Raw genomic sequence first — 25,369 nt, 5'->3', positions numbered from 1 at the left:
TGCACTGAGCTACAGCTCTCATCATCCCTAGCTATGCTGTCTGGGGATGATGAGAATTGTAGTCCAACACATCCAATGGGCACCAGATTCAGGAAAGCTGCTCTAGCCATCCCCACCGCTCTCTCTGGCCAGTCAAACTTATTGGGTCTTTAGCTTCCAATATAGTATTACAAGGATGCTTTGGAAAGTAATGGCAAAATTTAATATTGTGCATTAAATTTGCCTTTATGCATTGAATCACCCTCAGAAATTATGTTATTACATAATGCTAATTATTCTTTAAAATATTGTAAACTGCCCTGAGCTTAAGAGCAAGGGCTTGATAAATGAGCATAATCAAAACTGCAATTCATAGCTTCAACAATTCAAGGTGCTGGTTTTAACCTAAAAAGCCTTACATGGCTCGAAACAGCAATACCTAGTGGAGTGCCTCTCCTGACATGAACCTATCCATATACTACAGGGAGGCTTGGAAGGCAGCAACAAGGGAGATGAACTTCTCAGTGGTGGCCCCCCAACTGTGGAGCTCACCTGGCACCAACATTGTTATCTTTTCAGCACCAGGTTAAGACTTTTCTCTTTTCTCAGGCATTTGGTAACACATGACAAGTTTAATCAGGTCCTGGATGTTTTATGGTTGATTGTTTAAAGTTGTTCTTAGAAATACGTTGTCTCGGTGTGTATTGTCTGTTGTGTTTTTATATAAATGGATTTTTTAACTGTGTATACTATATTTTTAATGGTTTTTAAACTTTGTAAACTGCCCAGAGAGCTCCGGCTATGGGGCATTATAGAAATGTAAACAATAATAACAACAACAGTCCTGAATCCCACCCTCCATTAGAAGTGTGAAAAGACTCACGGCTTAACTATACACTATGTTAAGTGCATAGCGTGTAGGTGAACCTAACTGTTTCTCTTACTTTTGTGTAAACATGAAAGGCCCCAATCCAGATCAGGACTACAACACACAGGTAGAGGGGGCGTAAACCTTCCCACCCAGCCTTTTTTCTTTAAATTCCATCAGCCTCACCTCCATAGAGGGGCTTAAGAAAGAAGAAAAAAACCTCCATTGGTGTCAATAGAGGTTTTTTTCCTTTCTTAAGCCTGTGTGTGTGCATGTGTGTGCGGGGGGATTTAAAGAAAAAAAGTGGCTGGATGGGAAGGTTTAACCCCACTACCCTTGTGCAGTGGTCCCAATCCATATCAGGGCCTTGCACTCTTACACAAAAGTAAAAGCAACAGTTATGATCACCTACACGCTATGCATTTAACATTGCATGTAGTTTAGCCCTCAGTCGTAAGTATTAACAGGAAATACCTTTTCTGCCTTTTAGGATTCTTCAGGACCTTCAGTCTTTCAATATCCATCCAGAGCCACCAGTACCTTTCTCCCAAAGTTCCTCGGATGAATTTCTTGAACCTTTCAAATTCATGCCTGCTACCAATGTCATAAGTCTTGTGGCTAATGCACCAGGCAGCCCTGCTTTCAGTGTTATCTTTTTCAGATTTTGTACTAATTTCACTCCCCTTGTCCATTGTGTCATCCCCAAGGACTGGAAGGTTTTGTAGGAGGGGCTCCATGAAAGGTGGACTGTCAGCTATCTCAAATATAAACACTCTCGACACCCTACTGAAGTTGACATCGGTTGGGCTTGGCTCAGGCGGATGCCCGCGGAGTACGGCGACAGCGTTTCTGAGTATATACTGAGCATAGGCTAATGAAAACTCATCTACTGTCTGAAAAGATGCAATCTCTTGACCTCGGTCCAAGTGTTCACCCTTTCCCTCCTGAGAGGCAGCATCCCAGTTCGGCCCCAGGTATGCTCTTAACACGGTGCGTGACGGAGTATCTGGAAGTGACACAGAATAGCCTTCATCTACACTTTTTCTGGCTGCTGCCTTCTGAAGAAGTGGGATACCAGACTGGCTGTGCTTCTTCTTAATCCTGGAATCTGCTTCTGTATTAAAAGACAGAGAAGTTCAGCTCCCCAAAGTCCACCAAGATACCAACATGAACATGTTTTCATTATGCAAAAATGTCCCACTTTTCCTAGACCAGCCTTCCCCAACCTGGTGCCCTCCAGATGTACTGGACAACTCCCATCACCCCCAGACAGCATGGTCAATGGCCATGTTGGCTGGGGTGATGGGAGTTGTAGTCCAACACATCTGGAGGACACTAGGTTGGGGGAGGCTACTTTAGGCCTTCGGCCTGCCTGGGATGCTTTTTGAGCTTAGGTGGGGAAGATTTTCTGTTTGTAACTTGTTTGAAGAGGTTGTTGTTGTTATGATGATATCAGCTTGCCAAGACATTGGTGTGCTGGACTGATGTTGCTTTGAAACGAGTGCTGCAGTGCTTCTCTATGTGCCTGCTTGCTCACCTCCTACTCATCTTGTACATCTGTAAGGAAACCATCTACTACAAGAAATGTCTTGAGCCGTCAGCATTCTGTCGTCACAAGGAGACTGATACTGTAAATGGCTTCCTCTCAAACTCCCTCCTGACCAAGGAAGTGGGAGTGTGACACCTCTGTTTTCTCCCTTCTGCTTTATACTTTCTCCCAGTCTGGATGCAAAGAAGAGAGCTGTGCTATAAATGCCACTTACCTAAATGACCATTGTAAAGAACTGCATTGAGAATAGTAGAAGAAACACTAAGCATCTCTTGTTGAGACCTGAAATCTAAAGTAAATTAAACTAAATGTTAAAATCATCACAAGGCTATCCTCCAAACTACTGCCATCCACCCTGGCATTTTCACTCAGTCTTTTATTTTGTTTATTTATTTACAATATTTGCATACTGCTCCACATCCAAAGATTTTGGAGGGGTGAACAGCAGACAGGATAAAAGAATAAAAACACCATGTTAAAATAATTAATATTTTTAAAAGAACAGAGTTCTGACAAACCAAGTTTTGATAAACCACGGCTGGTCACTCAAGGAAGGCCTCCCGAAATAACGATGTCTTCAGGAGGCACCAGAACCAACACAACGTTGGCACCTGCCTGACCTCCAAAGGCAGGGAATTCCACAGGAAGGGGGCCACCACACTGAAGGCTCTTTTCCTGGTGAACTCCAATCAGGCCATGGGTCCATGTGGAACCACTAGGAACATGACCTCTGATGATCTCAGCGACTGCGCTGATTGGTAAGGGAGAAGGTGCTATTTCAAATATCCTGGTCCCAAGTTGTTTAGGGCTTTGTAAACTAGTACCAAAACCTTAAACCTGGCCTAGTAGCGAATAGGTAGCCATTGTAGTTTCCTCAGCAAAGGAGTTGCATGCTGAAATGGGGCAGCGCCTGACAAGGGCCAAGCTGCTGCATTCTGCACTAGCTCCAGCTTCCAGAGCAACCTTAAGGGTAGCCCCACATAGAGCGCATTGCAGTAATCCAGTCTTGAGGCTGGTAATGCCTGTACCACCATGGCCAAGTTATACCTGTCCAGGAGACAGCTTTGCATTTGAACTGATGACCATCTAAACCCTTCCCATATTGGCATAACTTTTTTTTTTTAATCCATGCAAGCTAAGGAAGGATACAGAGGGGCTGCCTTTGAAGACTTCTAGGTAACTTCAATTGATTAAGTGTACTGCTGCTGGACTGTTGACCAGGACCAGCCAAGGGGAACCTACCTTGCCACTTCTTGAACAGCTTCGCTGGCTGCTGGTCCATTACCAAGTGCTGGTCTTTACCTTTAAAGCAGGGGTGGGCAACATGGGGCTTGCAGGCTGCATGTGGCCCACCAGCAAGAGTTGTGTGGCCACCACTGGGTCCCCTCCCTCCACAGTGTGGCCCCCACCACAGCCGCATTGCCAGATTCCAGCAATTCTGCTGGGAAACATGACGTGCAGGAAGCACGCACCTTCTTTCCGACAGAATTGCATTTCCCCTAGCCCATCAAACAGTTGGGTGGGCTGGTGGGGGAATGTAATTCTGCTGGGAAGCAAGGCACATTCTCCCCCTGCATCAGCCATGTTTCCCAGCAGATTCATGCTCCCCTCCCCCCACCCATATATGGGTATCTGAAGAACTGCCTTTTTCTACACAAATCTGCCTGAACGTTAAGGTCACTTTCAGAGGCCCTTCACTTCCTGTCCCTGCTTTCAGAGGTAAGTTCAGCAGTGACCAAACAGCTCTTTCAGTGCCCCACCTAGGGAATGATCTCCCCAGGTAGGCTCATCTGGCACACACTCGTACTTCTTCTATTGGCACCAGGCCCACTCCATGATCAAGAGAGCATTTTCGGGGGGAACTGGAGGCTGGCAGGGAGAGATGGGTGGAAAAGTCACCTCCTGCCACCCCCTTCCACAGGCAGGTATCTGGATCCAACCCACTGTTTTATATTTCTGCAAACTCCCTGGGAGCAGTAACACTGTGTAGGTGTTGAATTTTCTAAGGCTGCAATCCTATACACACTTACCTGAGAATAAGTCCCCACCGAACACAGGGGAACATACGTCTGAGTAAACATGCACAGGACTGTGCTTTAAGTAAGAATAAGCAAACAAACCTATACACGCTTACTTGGGACAAGTCTCATTCAACTCAATAGGCATATTACTTATCCATGTGGTTGACATTACCTAGATATGAAGAAGATGACTTTGAAGACGCAATAGAAAAACGAACATGAGAAGATGTCAGAGGACGAGTAATAGAATCTGTAGTGATCATGTGCTCACTTTGCTTTGCTAGAGTAAACCAATCCTGTGTCTGGGTGACAGTAGCCTATTAAATAAAACATTTGACAGTATAAGTTTCTTACAGTGTAAGCCTTTGGTTATGTTCCTCTGGTTGGAGCCGTAGTTTTGAGAAGAGAAGTCAACATTTCTTTGAAACATTTCTGAACAATTATAATGAAGGGCTATATAACTCAGGGGCCACAATGTAGAATTACACTATATCCTCATTAAACCATTAAAAAGTGGCCATCAGTTACTAAACATGGCAATGAATAATGCAACTGCTATGGCTTCTATCAGACAAAAATCCATAAATGCATATCTTGCTGACCATCAGTCACGAATATTTGTATTAACCTTCTTAACTGCAACCCAGCACCTTATGTGAACCAGTGACGGATATTCAGTACAATGTCCTTAATCTCGATTGGGTTGACACAATTTTATTTTTCCAGGGCTCTTGTGCCTTTGACGTCTGCATGACTAGACGTCCAAGCTTTCTACATCATTGCATCTCCATGCTGCAAAATCCTAAGCCACTCATTTATGCCTATCACACAGCTGTCTAAATGTCCAGGAAGCTGCCAGAAGAAGGGGGGACAACTGCATTCCACACAAATAACCAATGCAAAAGCCAATGTGCTGTTAGTGGCTAGAGCAGGGGTGGGGAACCTTTTTAATGTCGTGGGCTGCATTCCCTCAAAGGAAATCCCTGCATAAAAGTGGGTGGGGCCTTAGCTGGTGATGGGCCACTTTTTTTCTGCCATTTTCTCTCTCTCCCACACACACACCCTTTCTCCCGTTCTCTTCTCAGCCCCCCATGCAGCAGTTAGGCACACATGGGACCTTTTTTCTCAGCCCAATTGCCATGCCGGGCCAAGAAGGGGAGGCTGTGGGCCAGATCCAAAGTCTCAGTGGACCACATCCAGCCTATGAGCCAGCAATTCCTCACCCCTGGTATGGAGAGTTGGACTAGGGAAACCTGTGTTCAAATCCCTACTCAGAAGAACAAAAAAGACAAGGGGCTTCTTCACAGAGAGCTTTTATCCCGCTATTGAGATTGCTCACTCACGGAAATTTGCAGGTCCTTTTCATGATGTCATCAACCTCCAGGGCACATCCAGAGGTATTTCCTGGTTATCCCATCTCAAAAAAATCCGGAGATAATGAACTAAGTCGGATTGTTACGCTATTACAACAGCCACTAGATGGTGGTGTTTCATTGATCTCTATGGAACCTTGGAAATTTAAAACTTTCCCTCTCAGCAATCACATGGTCGCTATCTGGAAGCCCTCTGTAAATGTGGAAAGGCTCCACAACAGGAGCACTGAAGGTTTATTCTTTAAGGTAAAAGCAGTCAAGATCCCCCAGTAACAAATTCACTTGGAGTGTTTATTTTGAATTAATTTTTCAAATCCCAACGCAGCCATGAAGTTTCCTAGTTGTCCTTAGGCCACTCAGTATTTTTCTCAGCTTAACTTTTCTCATAGAGTTATTGCAAGAATAAAATTGGGGGAAGGGCATGTATGAGCTTTTTGGAGGGATGATGGGATAAAAATGGGATGTTAAGAAGTATGCCTCCATGCCCATCCTATTTTAATCTCAGAAGAAGCCTATACGGTTCCACTGTTTAAATCACTGAGTTTATTTTACCTGGCCAAGAGAGACGTAGAACTTTTTCATAATTAAGTCATCTTCATTTTGTTCCGGGATATCTGGAGGTGGTGGGCTTTTTCTGAACCAAGGGTAATATTTTTTATCTATAATAAAATTGACACCAGTTTTGCTCCACTCCACCTGTGATACTAGTTTAGCTAACCTATAGAGAGGCAACAAAGATCATAAGGTCACTTGAAGTTCTCCATCTATCTTTAACATTAACATCAACAAACGCTATTGCTGTTTTAAGAAAACCAAGAAGTTTTTATTAATCTACTGTTCTAATTCTTTCACCCTATTCAGAGCTTGAGAAGTTTTGAAGGGCACCGTAGCAGCCACAGAGCATTGCCAGGATGCAAGCCAGAGAACCCACCTGTCTCTTTAATGCCTGCTTGCTGGGGATGATGGAAGTTGTAATACAACACATCTGAAGGGCACCAGGCTAGGGGAGGCTGCTTTAATAGCTCTACAATTGCCAAGGAGGATGCAGCCTTGGGTGCTTCTGTCCCATTTAGTCCATGGAGCCCTGTCACTCCCTCTTCCCATCTGCTGGAGGGGGGGGGGGGGCTCTTGTTTTGACTGACAGCAAGATGAGGAAGAGAGAAGGTAGGCAGCAAGACATGGGGAGGAGCTGAGCTGCAAAAACTGCAGAAGCACCTTCAGCTCCATCTGAATGCTGCTGCTATAAGGGCCAGAAAGAGAACCTGTGGTTTTAGCTTGGCAACCCTAGTGTCAGATAATCCTGGAGACAGGCAGATAGCAAGCCAGCAGGCAGCTCAGTAGAAGTTCAGTCTGAGTTCCACGCAGTCTACAAACAGCTCAGTCTGAACAAAATGACACGTTGCTCAGCCAAGATCAGCAGGTTTACAAGGCCTATTGGCTCCTCGGGTCACCTGATTCCTGCTGGGCTGAAAGACCTCAGTACACCATCAAGCCCTCTGCAGTGGAGGCACTGCAATATGGAGATGGGGAACAACACCCTCCAGATGTTGTTTGACTGCAACTCCCATCAGCCCTAGCCAGCTTAGTCAAAGGTGAGGGCTGACAGGAACTGCAGTCCAACAAAATCTGGAGGGCCACACCTTCCCCATCCCTGTCCTGTAGTGTCAAGAGAGTTCAGATCCATGATTCCCTCTGCTTGTTCACTACCCTACTGATACAGGGAGTAAGACATCTGGACCTTGCTGCCAGAGTCCTCATTTAGAAACCCTTGGAGCCTTAAACTGCACCAGTTATTGTATTTACAGGATGTTACACTCCCAATACCATAACTAAGATTGGGGGGACATGATTCTTTAAGAAAGGACTCCCCATCAGCCCTTTTCATCTCTTGCACAGCTTTTCTTGCCCTCACTTTATCAGAGTTAACCAGGATTAAGACTAATCAGGGTTAACTCTCAACCAAGATTTGATGCTGCTTTCAAATTCAAACTTTTCCTGCTTTCAGAGCCAGGGCCTGCAGGAGAAGCCACCACCACTGGGGAAGAGGCGTGCCTGCTGCTGCTGGGCCTGCTGCTGCCACCACCACCAGGCCTTCCCTGCAGACTTCTGCCTGGCAGACCACCAGTCCCTGCAGGACCAGGCCCCCAGGTACCGAGCCAGCTGTGCTGCTTCCACCTGCCCCTCCCTGGAGGGGCTACATAAGCTGGCTGGCTGGGATGGAGAGCCAGGGCCTGCAGGAGAAGCTGCTACCACCAGGGAAGAGGCATGCTTGCTGCTGCTGGGCTTGCTGCTGCTGCTGCTGCCGCCGCTGCCGCCGCCGTTGCCGCCGCCGCCGCTGCCGCCACCACCACCACCACCACCACCACGCCTTCCCTGCAGACTTCTGCCTGGCAGACCGCCAGTCCCTGCAGGACCAGGCCCGCAGGTACCAAGCCAGCTGTGCTGCTTCCACTTGCCCCTCCCTGGAGGGGCTACATAAGCTGGCTGGCTGGGGTGGCCTGGGAGAGCCAGGGCCTGTAGGAGAAGCCGCCACCACAGGGGAAGAGGCGTGCCTCCTCCTCCTCCTCCTGCTGCTGCTGCTGCTGCTGCTGCCGCCGCCGCCGCCGCCGCCGCCGCCACCACCACCACCACCACCACCAGGCCTTCCCTATGGACTCCTGCCTAGCATTATTTTTAAAGGGATTTTTAATTGTTTTTTGTTTTGTTTTGTTTTTTAATTTCTTGGGGATTTTGTTGTGTTTTTAGGGGTGGGTAGCCTGCCTGATAGGTGGGAGCGAGGAGGCATGTGTCCATGTGTCCACCTGATGGAAGCAGTGGGGGGAGTGTTGGGGGCCAGAATATACCGAGGCTGGGCGGCGGGCACTGACCGAGCGCTAGGGGCAGGCCATGCCAGATAAGGGGAACAAGGGAGAGATGTATAGTATCTGTCCCCTGCTCCGGGCCTGTCCAGAGCCAAAGGATGGCTGGGGGAGGCGTGACCCCATCTTCTGGCCTTCATTTGCTGCTCTGCAATGCCAGGTCTGTTACCCAGAAAACCTCCCTCATCCATGACATGATTCTGGATGAGCATGCAGACCTGGCATGTATTACGGAGACCTGGCTGGCCGAGGCTGCTGCTCCAACCCTTGCAGCCATGTGTCCAGCTGGATTTTCGTATACACAGCAGCCGAGGGCTGGGGATCGGGAAGGGGGAGTGGCTGTTATCTACCGAGAGTCCTTGGTCTTCACCAGACCCCCTCTCCGGGAGACCAAGGTTGCTGAGTGCATGTACTGGAGGGTGGGCCCGAAGGGCAGTCTGGGGATTCTGCTTGTGTACCGTCCACCCCGCTGCAAGACTGACTCCCTGGCCAAGGTGCTTGAGGTGGTCTCTGATGTGCATGTGCAGTCCCCTAACTTATTGGTGTTGGGGGACTTCAACGTACATTTGGAGGCCATCCTCACAGGAGCACCTTGGGACTTCATGGAGACCATGGCCTCCTGGGAGCTGCACCATATTCTAACTGGGCCCACCCATGTAGCCGGTCATGCACTAGACCTTGTGTTTGTTTCTGGAGAAGCGGGGAGTGATCTGGAAGTCAGGGATATATCCACCACCCCCTTGTCATGGTCAGATCACTATCTGGTGACGTTGGACTTCTCGGTTCCACAACCTGTCCGCAGGGGTGGAGGACCCATTAAAATGGTCCGCCCCAGGCGTCTTATGGATCCAAATGGATTCCTGAACGTGCTTGGGGATTCTCTGGGGCACGCCAACGGCCACTCGGTCAAGACCCTGGTGGGTGGGTGGAAAGCCGCAATCACTGGGGCATTAGATCGGGTGGCTCCAAAACGCCCTCTCCCCCTGAACAGGGCTCGGACTGCACCATGTTTCAATCCACGGTTACGAGCGCTGAAACAGGAGGGAGACAGCTAGAGCGCCGGTGGCGGAAGTCTCGCTCCAAAGACGATCAGACATGGGCTAGAGCTGTATCTTCAGCCTATCACGTGGCGGTTAAGGCAGCAAAAAAGGAATATTATGCTGCCTCTATTGCATCTGCAGAGTGCTGTCCCAGGGGGCTGTTCCAAGTGGTCTGGAGCCTGGTCGGTCCTGTGGCTCCAGAACCACTGGAGCATTCTAAGGCCTCCTGTGAGGCCTTGGCAAGGCACTTTGCAGATAAAATTGACCAGATTAGGTGTGTTACTCTGCATGCTGTGGATGCAGTTAGTGAGCAAGAGGTGGCCTGTGGCAAACTGGTTTTGTGGGATCGGTTCCAGCTTCTTCCTTCTGATGACGTGGACAAGGTGCTTTCATCTGTAAGGCCAACCACCTGCTTACTTGATCCTTGCCCATGGTTCATTATGGGCTGTAGAGAGAGACTGGGTGAGGGGATCAGGGCTGTGGTGAACACCTCCCTTGAGGAGGGAGTGATGCCATCAGCCCTCAAGGAGGCAGTGATAAGACGGCTCTTAAAGAAGCCCTCCTTGGATCCTCAAGTTCTGAAAAACTTTTGCCCAGTCTCAAATCTGCCATTTTGGGGCAAGGTGATTGAGCGGGTGGTGGCGGTGCAGTTGAAGGCACACTTGGAAGAAACTGATTATCTAGACCCATTTCAGTCGGGCTTCAGGCTTGGGCATGGGACAGAAACGGCCTTGGTCGCCTTGAAGGATGATATGAGGAGGGCTCTGGACAGGGGTGAATGCTCCTTCCTTGTTCTCCTTTACCTCTCAGCAGCTTTTGATACCGTTGACCACGGTATCCTCCTGGACCGCCTGGAGGGGTTGGGCATTGGAGACACCGTATTGCGGTGGTTCCGGTCCTTCCTCTCTGGCAGGTACCAGAGGGTAGCACTGGGAGAGGAGGTTTCGGACCCGTGGCCACTCACTTGTGGGGTGCCACAGGGTTCCATCCTCTCCCCGATGCTATTTAATATCTATGTGAAGCCGCTGGGGGCTATGAGGAGGTTTGGGGTGCGGTGTCGTCAATATGAGGATGACACGCAGCTCTACCTCTCATTCAAATCTTCACCAAGGTTGGCCATAGAATCCCTGTCCAAATGTCTGGAGACGGTGAGTGGCTGGATGAGGAGGAATAAGCTGAACCCTGACAAGACCGAGGTACTTTTGGTGGGAGACAAGAGGAGGCTAGGGGATGTTGACCTGGTGTTGAATGGGGTACGGCTACCCTTGAAAGACCAGGTCCGCAGCCTGGGGGTCATTTTGGATTCCCAGCTGTCCATGGAGGCTCAGGTGTCAGCTGTGAGCCAGACAGCACTGTATCAACTCCATCTGATACGGCGGCTGCGCCCCTTCCTTCCCGACCATCTGCTCCCATCGGTAGTACATGCCCTGGTCTCCTCTCGTTTAGACTACTGTAATGCGCTCTACGTGGGGTTACCCTTGAAGACGGTTCAGAAACTGCAGCTGGTACAGAACATGGCGGCTCGCCTGATTAAAGGCAGCTGCCAGCGAGATCACATCACTCCAGTGCTGAAGGAGTTGCACTGGTTACCAGTTGTTTTCTGGGCCAAATTCAAGGTGCTGGTTTTGACCTTTAAAACCCTATATGGTTCTGGCCCAGCCTATCTTAAGGAGCGCCTCCAGCAGCACCAGACAGGCCGCTTAACAAGATCAGCCTCGGATGGCCTTCTCTCTGTCCCATCAGCCAGGACAGCTAGACTGGTGGGGATGGGGGAGAGGGCCTTTTCTGTGGTGGCCCCCACTCTGTGGAACTCCCTCCCTAGGGAACTCTGCCACGCCCCCTCTTTAATGAGTTTCCGTCGTGCATTAAAAACGTGGTTGTTCAGGCAGGCATTTGGGGTGAGTTAGGGTATTTTAGAAAATGTTTTTATTGTAGAATTTTATTGTTTTAAACTGTACATCTGTACAACTGTTGTATGCTGTACATCACCCAGGGTGGCTGGGTGACCAGCCAGATGGGCGATTAATAAATTTAATAATAAATAATAAATAAAATCCCTCAATCAGAGCAGCCTCTGATTAGCATTAAACATGGTTAAGATTGGTGCAGACATAAACATTAACCATGAGTTCGCTGGGGGAAGGAATTTCATGCAAAAGGAGATAGGCCAGGGGAGGAAGTGCATGACCCAATGGTACACTGAGTCATCACTTAAACATGGTTAAGGGATTGTGAGTGTTAAGTCTACAACAGTCCTGAGATGCTGTTGCAATATGCTTTTTAAGGAAGGTACATAGATAGGCATGCAGCAGACCAGATTAGGTGAAACGAGCTACTATGAGAACACTGTGGGACATATCTATTGTTTACACACATTCATACCAGCAATGAATTATTATTGCCTATAAAAATTAGAGTGAGGCTATAAAAAAGCATCAGTTTAATTGTTATTATTCATACAAGTAATTCAAATTATGTAAGCTAGGACAAAGATTTCTGTGAATTATTTTTTTGTGACGAGAAACATAGCTTTGAAACCTATATTCTAATTAGAAGTTGCAATACCTGTATTCAAAGTAACAATCGCTCTCTAAAAATGCTGGCAATCTTTCCTTTTTAATCCACTCAATGGCCTGCTCTCGGTCCAGACACTAACAAAAGAAAATCTATGTAAATTTTCCTTCACTTCGAGTTTCATTTGCCATATAGTTAACAAACAGATTTGCTTAAATTATTACACTGTAATTTTCAGACTGTGATCCTAGGAACCCTGGAAGCTTCTTAGGGGTTCCGCAATGAGAAGACTGAAGTACTAGTTCCCCTCTACTCAGCACTGGTTAGGCCTCATCTTGAATATTGTGTCCAGTTCTGGGTGCCACACTTTAAGAAGGATGCAGACAAACTGGAGAGGGTTCAGAGGAGGGCAACGAAGATGATCAGGAAACAAAGCCCTATGAGGAGAGACTGAAAGAACTGGGCATGTTTAGCCTTGAGAAGAGAAGACTGAGGGGAGAGATGATAGCGCTCTTCAAGTACTTGAAAGGCTGTCACAGAGAGGAAGGCCAGGATCTCTTCTTGATCGTCCCAGAGTGCAGGACACGGAATAATGGGCTCAAGTGACAGGAAGCCAGTTTCTGGCTGAACATCAGGAAAAACTTCCTGATGGTTAGAGCAATACGACAAGGGAACCAAATACCTAGGGAGGTAGTGGGCTCTCCCACACTGGAGGCATCCAAGATGAAGCTGGACAGCCATCTGTCTGGGATGGTCAGACTTAGGTTCCTGCATTGAGCAGGGGGTTGGACTTGATGGTCTTTTAGGCCCCTTCCAACCCTACTATTCTATGATTCTATGAAGATCAGTAACAGTGGAATAACCTTCCTGAAAGAGAGCTTCCTCACTATTACCAGTGTTCCCTATGACTAGGGATCGCTGAGAAATTCATTCGGTTCACAGTTCAATGCAAAATTACCAGGGGCAGTATCCAATGCTGCTTGAGCGCTAGTGGGACCTACCACTAGTGCAATGGGAAGCTAGTGAATCTTTAAGCAAAGGGAAATGAGCCAAATTCCTTGTTTTGGAATGAGATAGGTCAGTGGAACTTGCAGAAGGGAGCTCTGCGGACCTGTCCCAGGAACGAGTGTCTCCACTCGTTTTGGGGGTTGCTTTAGGAAGCACTCGCTTCCTGTTGTGCTAGCAGTGGGTCCTGCAGGCACAACAGATACAGCAGGAGCACAGCAGCAGTATAGGATGCTGCCTAGATTCTCGGAATTACCAAATCAGAAGGCTTTGTACAGCTCTTCCATCTTTTCCTCCTCAAAGGATTTTCTGTGGTAAGAAAAAGACGGAAGAACTGGTAGGAAAGCACAGGAGGGTTGTAAGTGGAAGGTGACGTTGTCTGGACTCCCTGTAAAAGTCTGTGATGAAGCAGGGTGATGGGTGCAATAAAAGCCTTGCCTAGAAGCATCCCCAAAAAGAAACACTGAGCTATGTGCATTGGGTGATGACACAGTGCCATTACAGTTCATCACACATGACTTCTTTGAAACGTACAGTGAGCTGAGAAGTCACCATTTGGCAATGACATGTCATCACATTTACATGAACAGTCTCCAAATTTGTCTGAAATTTTGTTTCTCAGAATCCATCCTGAGTGGCCAGAAATGGTTCCCAAAGGAAAGGGTGAAATCCAAGAAGTACTGCTATTGGGCAACCTTTATCTGTTTCTATTGGGTTGTATGGGAATGATGTTCTCTGGTACTCATGAATATCTGCAGAGGAGATGGGGAAGCTTCACTTTAAACAATGCCTCAAAATAAATAATGCTGATGCTGGCCATGGATCACATAATACATTCTGCAGACTCAAATTGTGGTTGTTCATGGCCTGTCAGAATATGCCTCCTCTGGCTTATTGATAATAGTTTCTGGAAAGACTGAAGACTGCTTCTTTATTTTGGCCCATTTTTCCTGGATGTAGAAAAATAAATGGGTAATTATTTATGTTCAGTTGACACAAATTCTAGCCTTTTGCCTGCAGTATTCATGAGAAAAGATGATATGCCCAAGTCATATTTATAATGCTAAGGAAAAAATTCCTAAATTTCATAACGGCACAATTCTATGAATGTTTACTATGTTCATTGGGGCTTATGCCTCAGTAAATTAGTTTGGGATTGCATTGTTGCTGTTGTTAATCACATTATAAGGACTGCAGTCTAATAAAGAAAGCTTAAGCCCTGTTTCTGCAACAAATGCATATAAAGGCTTGAAGAGATCATGCCCACTGGATTCACCCCTCAGCTCCATGCATTCATCCAGATGTCCAAATAGAGCCTATGCCAACTTTCCCCAACCTTGTTGCCCTCCAGATATCATAGAATAGTAGGGTTGGAAGGGGCCTATAAAACCATCGAGTCCAACTCCCAAATATTGGGGTCAATGGCCATGCTGCTTGGGAATTATGCGAGTTGCAGTCCAACACATCTGGAGGGCACCAGGCTAGGGAAGGTGGGCCTACGCATATGCACAGCTATGTGTGTAGCTCTGTCCACATAAGAAGATGGGGTCCCCAATCACACATACAGAGTATACATATGAGCAGTGTACATACATTGGCTCTGGGTTGTATCCAACGGTGACTGTCTGCCAGGGGAACTGACAAAGCTGGTGGAACACAATACCCCTGCATCCCACTGCACCCACCCCAAATCTGCTCCAGAGAGTTGGGGGATGCTCCAGAGATTTGGGGTGCACAAGGGGGTGCACTGGGGAGAAGAACATAAAGTCCCATTGTGTGAGTGGACATATGCTCATGTCACATTGGATGCAGCCTCCAGTTCAGATCTCCAGATGAATCTATGGAAGTCAGGAACGGGTCCAGCAGGCGTGATCCTACGCCTTGCCATCCACACATGACAGAAATGAATAATATAATATGGAGTTAATTCATGAGTTTAAAATCTGTTTAAACATGAAGACAACAGTAGTTCTGGTGAAGAAGCAGCATGCTCCTTTTTTTAAATGATGCACACAAATGTCACAGCAGGTGCAATCCTTCCTGAGGCGTTCCCCTCCCGTGTGAGATAAGAACCAATGCTTCCTCTAACATGGTGCCTGCCACCTACAGTTTTTGTAAGTACTTGTACTTAATGTTTTAAAAATTGGCAGGCTAATTAATTAAAGGAAACTTTTTAATTGGTCAAAACGTGTTAATTGATTCATCTCATGCATTGACTAAACAGTAAGCCAAACTTCTTTGATTGTAGTTTTTGAATTGCTAATATATAACACTTGGTATAATGTAAATCAGAGACTGGCAACATGTGACCCTCCATATGCTGTTGTACTGCAACTCCCATCATTCCTCACCATTGGCGATCCTGTCTGGGGCTGATGGGGGTTGCAGTCCAACAACTGCAGGGCCACACATTTCCCACCCCCGGTGTAAATGCTTCTTCAATGCATAGGGAAGAGGAGGAATAATAATATAGAAAACATATTCTTACCATTGCTACATAATTTGGGTCAAAACTTAAGAGAGGGGGAAGAGGAGGAGGGCTGAGGTCTTTAGAAAGGGGACTTTCTGGCTTCCCTTGCCTTGTGACATCATAAATGGGATTCCGAGGTTTCTGTTCACGTAGCATCTTTTTCCACTGATTTTCCATACATTGTGGGGTATCAGTAGCAACTTCAAAAATACCAAAATCAGGATTGAATTTTATCGGCTCTGTAAAGGTCTACAAACAACAACAAAAATTAAATATTAGTTTACAGTAACTAGCACAGCAGTGATATGCTGCAGTTGAACTGTGTATTTTATGTATTGGTTAATGTGCCTGAATTCTGCTTGTACTCCTCTCAACCCATCTGATGTAATAATTAGCATGCACACACACCACAATTATAGCTTCTTCATTGACAGAACAGCACTTTGTTTTTCTAGCTTTCTGAAACTGTGCCTCTTCCCCTTCTAAACTTATTAAATCATGTACCCACAGCCAACATAGAAACCTTATTGGTTATGCCTACCTGATCCTACACTACTCTGTGCTGGTTCACACATGCACACAATTCTCATGCTCCTTCTGCTCCTACCATTTCATTTCCATCATGAAATAAATGGGCTTGCTGCAATCACTGAGTCAGACACGACTCTGCCCTTTCAGAAAATACTAATAAAGCTGCAACCCACACTTTTGGAAACCTTCTGAATCTTGACTGTTTATAGGCCTATTACCTATAAGAAATGCAAAATTGTGCCTCCCCTTCCAGCTAATGTGCCTTAGTCACTATGGTGATCTGTACCCCCCTCCCAGGCGCATATATTACAGGGCATTTCTTCCAGCTGAACACCCATATGCAGCCTTACCAATGTATGAATGTGAATTTTCAGTCCAAAGTTTCCTGTTTTTATTTAAAGAAGAGGGAATACAATTTTTTAAAGGAATGAATGAATTCCAAATCATTGAACCCTTGCTAGCTTATATGAACATGCAAATGAAGCACGTAAATTCCACAATCTGGAACTATTGGAATAGACACCAGATAATTTTAGTTGTACAATATTTACACAGAAAAGTAACCAAAGATAACATTAATTAATCACTTGTATCTATTTTTAATTCAGCCTCTAGCAATGGAGCCCAAGGACCCATTTTCCAACATGCATTCCAATTAGCTAAATTGAAAACATCTGGTTCCTTTACTGCAGTAAAACAGATGCCAATAACAATGTTTTAAATATAAATCGTATTGTCATTTTGGATGCTTGACCACCAATCATTTACAGGGTATATACAGGAATGGAATAAAAGAACCAATTGCCTTCACCGGTACGCTTAGCACCAAACTACTACGTTAATCAAAGGCACATGCCGTAATCCAACAACTGGCTACACTTTTCTGAATTGGGCTTCACACATGCAAAGAGGTTCTGTAGCATGAGGGAGGGTGTCTCACATTTAGCATGTCAGAGCAGTGAACATGTATGCTAATCACCTGGTTGACCGCTGGGGAATGAAACTATGTTGTCAAAGATGACTGTTGATGAGCAAGAGAAGACAGGAGTAAATCTTCACTGACAGAAACATGGGCATGGGATACTCTTGTGTACAGTATGATGATCTCTATGGCATGATTGGAGCAATACCCTCATTAGGTTTATCATGCATATACCTAATACAAGCAATGTGCTTTTGAAACAAAAAATTCATCATAAAGAGAACACAATAGGAACAGTGAATATCCTTGGTAACAACTGTACCCCAATCTAGCAGGAGTCAAACAAGGTTCTACAAACAGATTTGCTGTACAGGTGTCCAAAGAGCTGCTACATGTGCCTTGTGATTGGGACTCACTGAGAAACCTATTTCTGCCCCATTTCTAGGTGACTCGCATTGTTAGAGGCCAGAAGCGAACTCTGAAAAATGTTCTAGAGGTGCAGTCAGTGTTTAATTTCTTTAAAAGGTTCGTGCTGGGAATCAACTTACATATTCTGAGTTGGGAGCCCTGTTGCCCCTGTTCCTGGATAAAAAGGATCTGCCTGCACTTACTCAGGGCTTCTCCACATGGGGCTTTTATCCTGCAATCGAGATTGGTTACTCATGGAGGTTTGCATGATGTTGTCAAGCTCCAGGACCCCTCTCGTGCTTTCTGACCTTTACCCCGGTTTCTTTAAAGATAGTGGATAATGAGCTATTTAAATATTGTGAGCTGATTTTCTCTGTGAAAAGAGAAAGTGGCACTATAACACAGCACCATCTAGTGACTGTACAATGAAACATATAGAGCTCACAGATAAAGGAACTAGTCGTGGGGGAGCGGAAGTGCGTAAAAGAAGCAATCTTAATCCCGCAAAGAATACAGAAGCAGAAGCCCTGGTAAACTTCCAGGATAAAAAGCCTGGTGTGGAGAAGCCCTCAGTGGTGATGAAAAGGCACTCTGGACATGCTCAGAGGTACTATATGAGCCTTCCCCAACCTGGGTCCCTCCAGGTGTTTTGAACTACAACTTGCACCAGCCATAGCCAACACAGCCAATGGTCAGGGATGATGGAAGTTGTAACCCAAAACATTCAGAAGGACTCAGGACAGGAAAGGCTACACTATATTATTACTTAACATCTTCCATGGCTGATGGAACCTTCAAGATTGGTTCCAAAGTTGAATCCTGGCAAGCATTGACTCGAAATAAAGTTCCGACTGCCATTTCTGGAGTGGGGAAACTCGCAATGCAGACGTCATGTGCTTTTGGTTACTAGGCATCACTTTGAAAGAGAGGAGGAAACACATGGTTGCTGTTTCCCACCAGCAGCCATGTGCCTCAGCTTCCAAGATGCAGCTTCTCCAGTCTCCAACACTTCTATCACCACATCCTAATAATCATCTTTATAATCCATGTCCATGTCACGTACAACACTAATAACAACAAAACTTCACACACAAACAAACACAACAGAAGCCCCAAGAAATAGAAGTAATCTGAATTATTCTCCTAGCCATTGTTTTAATCTTAATTGCCCTCTCATTTCCACAGATTATAGGCAGCACTACTGCTGCACCTCCATTAGTTCTGTTGCACCAGTGGAACCAACCAGTAGCGCAACAGGAAGTAACAGTTCCTGAAACAACCCTGGAAATGAGCAAAAATGCTTCCTTCTGTGAGCTCCCCTGACCTGCCCTGTTCTGGAAATGAGGGCTTCTGCTCATTTCCTGTTGTTTCAGGAACTGCTAGTTCCTGCTGCACTAGTGGTTGGTTCCACTAACATGTAGGCAGCATAGGATACTGCCCTATGTACCTTACAGATAGTACCAATAACCCACATCTAACTTTGAAAGCACTTGGCCATCAGATGAATGCACCTACAAAGACCTAATATTAGATATCAGGGACACATGAATCAGCCTATTTCTGGTCCATGTCACTTCTGCACATGTTCATTCATAAGGCTGTTCTGTCCCATTTCTACATTAATTTGGGCTTTAAAAAATCTACATGAAAATTCACATTTAAATACAAATGTTTGTATATATTTTCTCACAAAATATGCATTTCTAAACAAATTTTATCTCAAAATACACATTTTTCAATGCATTTGATAACAATTCTTCCGCTGAGAAATGCATTGCACACTTCAAAGAAGTGCAAAATCTGAATGATAACTATGTTCTGATCTGCAGAAGACTCCAGGAGGTGCAGATCAGGTCAGTTGGTACTGAAAAATTCATAAAAATTGAATTCCTCAAGCATCCCTATATGATATCATTCCTGTGCAAGAGCTATAAAAGGGTTACTTCCACCTCTTGGATGTAGGTCATCCAATGGCCATGCCAACAGAATCCCCAATTTACAGGTTCATTCTGGCAGCAAATGCCTAGTTCCAGCATCAGTGTAGACTAGGAGCCCTCTCTTCTCCAGCAGATGCTTCCTGGGGTCAAGTGACATTGAGCCGCATGCAGTTCTTTAATTTAACCTCTTGCCTTCATAACTAATGCTTATACCTGGGTCCTGTTTCTAAGCAACAGCTGCATAAGCACAACAAAGCCAAAGTGAATGGTGTTTTAACAGGGGTGTCACATTCTTACTGCAGCAGAGTAAAACTGGAAATATAAAATGTTCACATTAGCCGTATTAATGTTGAAGAAAGAAAACTCTCCTGAGAAAATCAAATTATGATGAGGTCAGGATCTCTCAACAGCCACTTTCCATTTTGGTGCTTTGACATGCATTGCAACATTGTTCTCTCAGCCTAGAAACCCACTGGGGCTTCCTGCATGAGATAATTCTTACACAGTCAACTTTCTCTTGGAGGACTGTTTTCTGTGTGACTTCTATGAGCGACTGTGTGTGCTCACACTTTGTAAATGCAGTTTAGAATCTGCGAAGAGATGGAGGCAAGCAGGAGGTGCTGAGCAACCAACCTATTCCACTTTCAGAATACAGATGTTACACTGTTATCGTACACAATCTTATTCGTCCAATTATCTTGATATTCACAGTAAGTGTTTGAGGAATAATTTAGATCAACATACTTACTGGAAGACTCAAGAATTCATTAAAGAACTCTACAAGTATATCATCAGTTGCTAAATATTCTTCCTGTGAGGACAGAAAAGCACAAGACCATGTTAGGTGATGGAATAAGTATGGGTTACCTCTAATAGGGGTTGGCAATTTCCAGCATGCCTGCAGCATCACCCCTCCCCTGCCCGCAAAGGACATAGGAAGCTGGCATACCAGGTCAAACTATTTGTCCATCTTGCCCAGTATTGGCAGACTAAGCAATACTGGGCTACATTGACAAACAGTCTGGCCTCGTATAAGGTTAGCACAACTTTCCAGGGTCTCAGGCTGAGGTCTTTCCCACCCTCTGCTGCCTGATCTTTTTAACTCAGAGACAGGCAACCTGATGCATTCTAAATGTTTTGGACCACAGCTCCAATCAGCTTCAGCCAGCATGGCCAATGGTCAGGGATTATGAGAGTTTTCGTCCAAATAGGGTGGCCATGTAGAGGACAGTCCTCTATTTGATAGCATCCTCTGTTTGAAGGCTTGTTCAGTCCAAGTCCAGTTTACAGAGAAAGAATCTTAGGAAGGGAGAGCAATTGGGGCCTTGAAGTTCCCCATCAACAGTTAGCAGTTAGCACCTGGACAGCTGACTGAGCAGGCAGAGAGGTCAGTCTTCTCTACTATGGTGAGATGTATTATATTTCTATTCAAATTATAGAACATGTTTTTTGCATCTATACATACAAATTAGCACGTGCAAATTTCATGTGTCCTCTTTTTGCACAATGCATTTCCTCTTTTTTGCCAACGTGTAAGTGACCACTCTTAAGTACAAAACATTTGGAAAGCACGGAGTTGCCTTCCCCTTTTGAACTGGCTATGACAGGGTTTGAAACAGGGGCCTTTTGCATGCAAAGCATTGCTCTACCACTGAGCAATGAATGGTCCCTCCCCTGATGAATGAAGTTAAAGCATGCTTCTCAGACCAACCCTGTCAGAGAAGGAGCCCAACACCACTGAAAATATAGGCTTACTCTTAAAATAAAGGACATCAGAATCCTTATCAGAAAAAGATTATGATTGATTATCCTCTACATTTTCCTATTTCAGTTTCTCACACCTTGCCTTGAAACATCTGGACTCCAACTATGCCAGAGGCTAGGATCTGAAGGGTTGCACAGAGAGCTTCTACATGTGCAGTGGGACTTCTGAAACCTATTGTCAGAGGCTTAAACTGGGATAGGGTGGCCTGGTAAAAAGTGGGACCATAGAGTTTCTTTGTAAAACCTGGGACATAGTAGCCCTGATAAAACTAACAGTATATAAACAAATCTGTGCCTAACAGTGCAATCTAATACATATTTACTGAGAAGTAAGTCTCACAGAATTCACTGGGACTTACTCCCAGGTAAGTGGGCTTATGATTGCAATCTAAGGCTGAATAGATATGCATAGGAATACATTGCAAGTATAACAGGTATACAGTCTGGAAATAAAATATATAACTCGTTTACCTTTAGCAAATACTAACAGGTTGGATCCAGAGAAATGTACGCAAAGTTTAATTTAATCCGTAATGATGTCCGTATTATTGTACAAAGTAATTTTCAAATCAATGGTTCCTTCTGTTTCATACTTTGAACATTTTTTATGTGCCAATCCTATACACACTTACTCTGGACTAAGTTCCATTACACACAGTGGGACTTTCTTCCAAGTAAAGATGCATAGGACTGTGCTGTGTTAGTAAAAAAATTAATACATAATAATGTATTACTATAATACACATAATAAAACATATGATAATCTATAATCCATGTTATCATTGTTTTTGTTGTAATGTTTTAATTAATTAATTAGTTTATATTGTTCTTACATTGTTTTTATATTGGTTTTATATATGTATTCTGAACAGCTTATTTTTAAGATATTAAGTGGTATAAAAGTAGCAATAATAATAATACAAAAATCATATTTGATTTTTGTCCCTGTCTTGTATATATTATATCTGTTGCAGGAGCCTTTATGATATGTTGGGGGAAGAGGAGTTCATTGAGTGGACAATAACCAACAGAAGAGAGGTGGGGAGAAAAAATTAATCGCCAGGCACACTGCTGTCAAGATAGCTATTATCACTGAAAAAATGGCAGGGAAAAAATTACTTACCAACTCATTTTCTCTTATACAGGGGGGCACTGAAACACAAAAAATAATATTAATTAAAGTTATTCAGCCAAAGTATTTTCTATTTATTTTATCACTGATCAATCATCAGTAACACTATAAAAACAGTTCAACCGTCATAATCATAAATACTGAGATCAACACACATCTTAGAACCAAGAGCCCATTCACAGAATCAAAAAACAGCAGTGATAAAACAGTAAAACAGTATGCCAGATAATACTTTTGCAAGATACCAGCTATTGTACTTGCTTGCTAAAAGAGAGTTAGGAAGTAGAGAGCCAGATTTCTTTCGGGAAGTCATTCCATCCAACTTGTTGGTGCCACCACTTTTCAGGATTTTTGCAATCCTATGCATGTTTGGACAGAAAATAGTCCTACAACTCCCACCATTCCCCACCCACCTTTTTTACAGGCTCCTTTCCTATATCTAAAAGCAGTTTGTTGCACTGATGTTAGTAGTTGATCATGCTCATTAGCTGCATGCCACAAAAACCTTCATCTGTTGATTCCTATATATGAAGCTGCTGTTAAAAGCACACCGTTTGGGCTGGTCCTTGGCCCCAGCCATTTGCCAATCCTGTCATTAATTATTTTAGAAATTAATGTACAGAAGTCAAAATGAGTGGTGGGTCTAAGCAATAAATTAAAATGGATTTAATAAAAATATAGTTTTCTAAAAAACAAACAAACCCAAAAACCAAATATACACAATTGGATTCAATATCTATTGACCTTAGCCACCCATGAAAAGGTATACTACACCAAATTACTAAAAGAAAACAAATTTCAGTTAATATGGGGAAGTTTTACTGAATTATATACCCTGAACCCTTTTAATTTTATTTATTATTTTTCTTTCTATGTAACTATCTATTTATTCAATTTTTCCTTAATGATTTCACTTATACAAATGAAACCATTACTCTTTAAATACAGGATGATATGAAGAGGGAAGGGGGAAACCTAAAGGAGAGGGAATGGGGAGAAGTGTGGGGCAGGTTGGAGGAAATGTTAACTATTTGTATTGTATTGAAAAATGAAAAAAATCAAATAAACTGTTAATAACACACACACACACACACACACAAGTTTTCTGGAAGGAATTTTAGGAAAATGACAACTGTGTCAGCCAAATGGTGAGTTAGCACCCACCTGAGAGATGCATGGACACTTGAGAGGCTAAGTTGTCATGCTGTTTTTGCAGAATGAAAAAACAGGGGGCTTTCAAGAACATTTGTTGAGGCCTGTGGTATGAGCCTCATTTCAAGTGCAATAGATTTTGAAGAGGTGGGGAACCACTTTCAGCCTAAGAGCCAAATTCAATTTCAGAGGTGTTCTTGGGGGCCACATTCCATTGTTGGGCAGGGCTGAAGACAAAAGGGGTGAAGCCAAAACAAAAAACAAAACCCCCAGCATGTTTTAGTTTAAAGCTCTTACTACCAGAAACTAAGCTTCGAGAGAGCCATTGCTTTTAGAATGAGGACAAAACTGCACAAAAGCAAAGAAACCACCAAATGATCAGTGGTTGGGGGAAAGGAACTGGGGCTAGAGGGAGGGTATGTGGCCATCTGGGGAGCCCAGGAGGGCTAGATTTGGCCCTGGGCCTGAGGTTTCTCACGCCTGCACTAAGTCCTGGGTTCAATACTTAGTCAAGCCCTGTCTATGGCAGAAGCACTCTTGAGAGTCAATTGATTCAATAGATACATAGAACTGAAGTAGGAAACTTTGATTTAAGGTCTTCCTCTGCCGTGGCCTCATTGTGTGGGTAAGGCACTGTCTTTCTAGCTCAGATCAGTAAAATGGCTTATTACTTACTTTGTGGTTTTGTAAGCAGGAAAAATACAATAATGCTTGTAAATACATAACAATGCACATTTTTCAAAAATAGCATGTCTCATGATAAACAGTACTACATATACATAAACAGGCGGCCTGTGGCAAACCGGTTTTGTGGGATCGGTTCCAGCTTCTTCCTCCTGATGAAGTGGACAAGGTGCTTTCATCTGTAAGGCCAACCACCTGCTTACTTGATCCTTGCCCATCTTGGCTCATTATGAGCTGCAGAGAGAGACTGGGTGAGGGGATCAAGGCGGTGGTGAACACCTCCCTTGAGGAGGGAGTGATGCCATCAGCCCTCAAGGAGGCAGTGATAAGACCGCTCTTAAAGAAGCCCTCCTTGGATCCTCAAGTTCTGAACAACTTTCGCCCAGTCTCAAATCTGCCATTTTGGGGCAAGGTGATTGAGCGGGTGGTGGCGGTGCAGTTGAAGGCACACTTGGAAGAAACTGATTATCTAGACCCATTTCAGTCGGGCTTCAGGCCTGGGCATGGGACAGAAACGGCCTTGGTCGCCTTGGTGGATGATATGAGGAGGGCTCTGGATAGGGGTGAATGCTCCTTCCTTGTTCTCCTCGACCTCTCAGCGGCTTTTGATACCGTTGACCACGGTATCCTCCTGGACCGCCTGGAGGGGTTGGGCATTGGAAACACTGTATTGCGGTGGTTCCGGTCCTTCCTCTCTGGCAGGTACCAGAGGGTAGCACTGGGAGAGGAGGTTTCGGACCCGTGGCCACTCACTTGTGGGGTGCCACAGGGTTCCATCCTCTCCCCGATGCTATTTAACATCTATGTGAAGCCACTGGGGGCTATCATCAGGAGGTTTGGGGTGCAGTGTCATCAATATGCGGATGACACTCAGCTCTACCTCTCATTCAAATCTTCACCAAGGTTGGCCGTAGAATCCCTGTCCAAATGTCTGGAGACGGTGAGTGGCTGGATGGGGAGGAATAAGCTGAAGCTCAACCCTGACAAGACCGAGGTACTTTTGGTGGGAGACAAGAGGAGACTGGGGGATGTTGACCTGGTGTTGAATGGGGTACAGCTACCCTTGAAAGACCAGGTCCGCAGCCTGGGGGTCATTTTGGACTCCCAGCTGTCCATGGAGGCTCAGGTGTCAGCTGTGAGCCGGACAGCGCTGTATCAACTC

The 25,369-nt window shown here is 45.0% G+C and overlaps 1 protein-coding gene across 1 annotated transcript in view; it reads right to left on the bottom strand.

The window, feature by feature from the left end:
- The window catches only part of RGS22 (regulator of G protein signaling 22), a 110,533-nt gene that overhangs the window by 79,415 nt on the left and 5,749 nt on the right, over positions 1-25,369 (bottom strand). Inside the window, exons 2-9 of the mRNA XM_084851450.1 lie at positions 22,363-22,391; positions 20,224-20,286; positions 15,696-15,926; positions 12,254-12,339; positions 6,343-6,508; positions 4,590-4,734; positions 2,611-2,685; positions 1,322-1,961 (exon numbers count right to left, since the gene is read on the bottom strand). Coding sequence (XP_084707576.1) covers positions 1,322-1,961; positions 2,611-2,685; positions 4,590-4,734; positions 6,343-6,508; positions 12,254-12,339; positions 15,696-15,926; positions 20,224-20,286; positions 22,363-22,391 — 1,435 coding nt within the window. The remainder of the gene's footprint in view (positions 1-1,321; positions 1,962-2,610; positions 2,686-4,589; positions 4,735-6,342; positions 6,509-12,253; positions 12,340-15,695; positions 15,927-20,223; positions 20,287-22,362; positions 22,392-25,369) is intronic.

Source organism: Heloderma suspectum, chromosome 4 (genome assembly GCF_057233095.1).
Source record: "Heloderma suspectum isolate Gila_16-S chromosome 4, 16-S_ref, whole genome shotgun sequence".
Taxonomy (NCBI): Eukaryota; Metazoa; Chordata; class Lepidosauria; order Squamata; family Helodermatidae; genus Heloderma; species Heloderma suspectum.
Note: the sequence above shows the minus strand (reverse complement) of the source record. Positions and strands in the feature narration are given on the sequence as shown.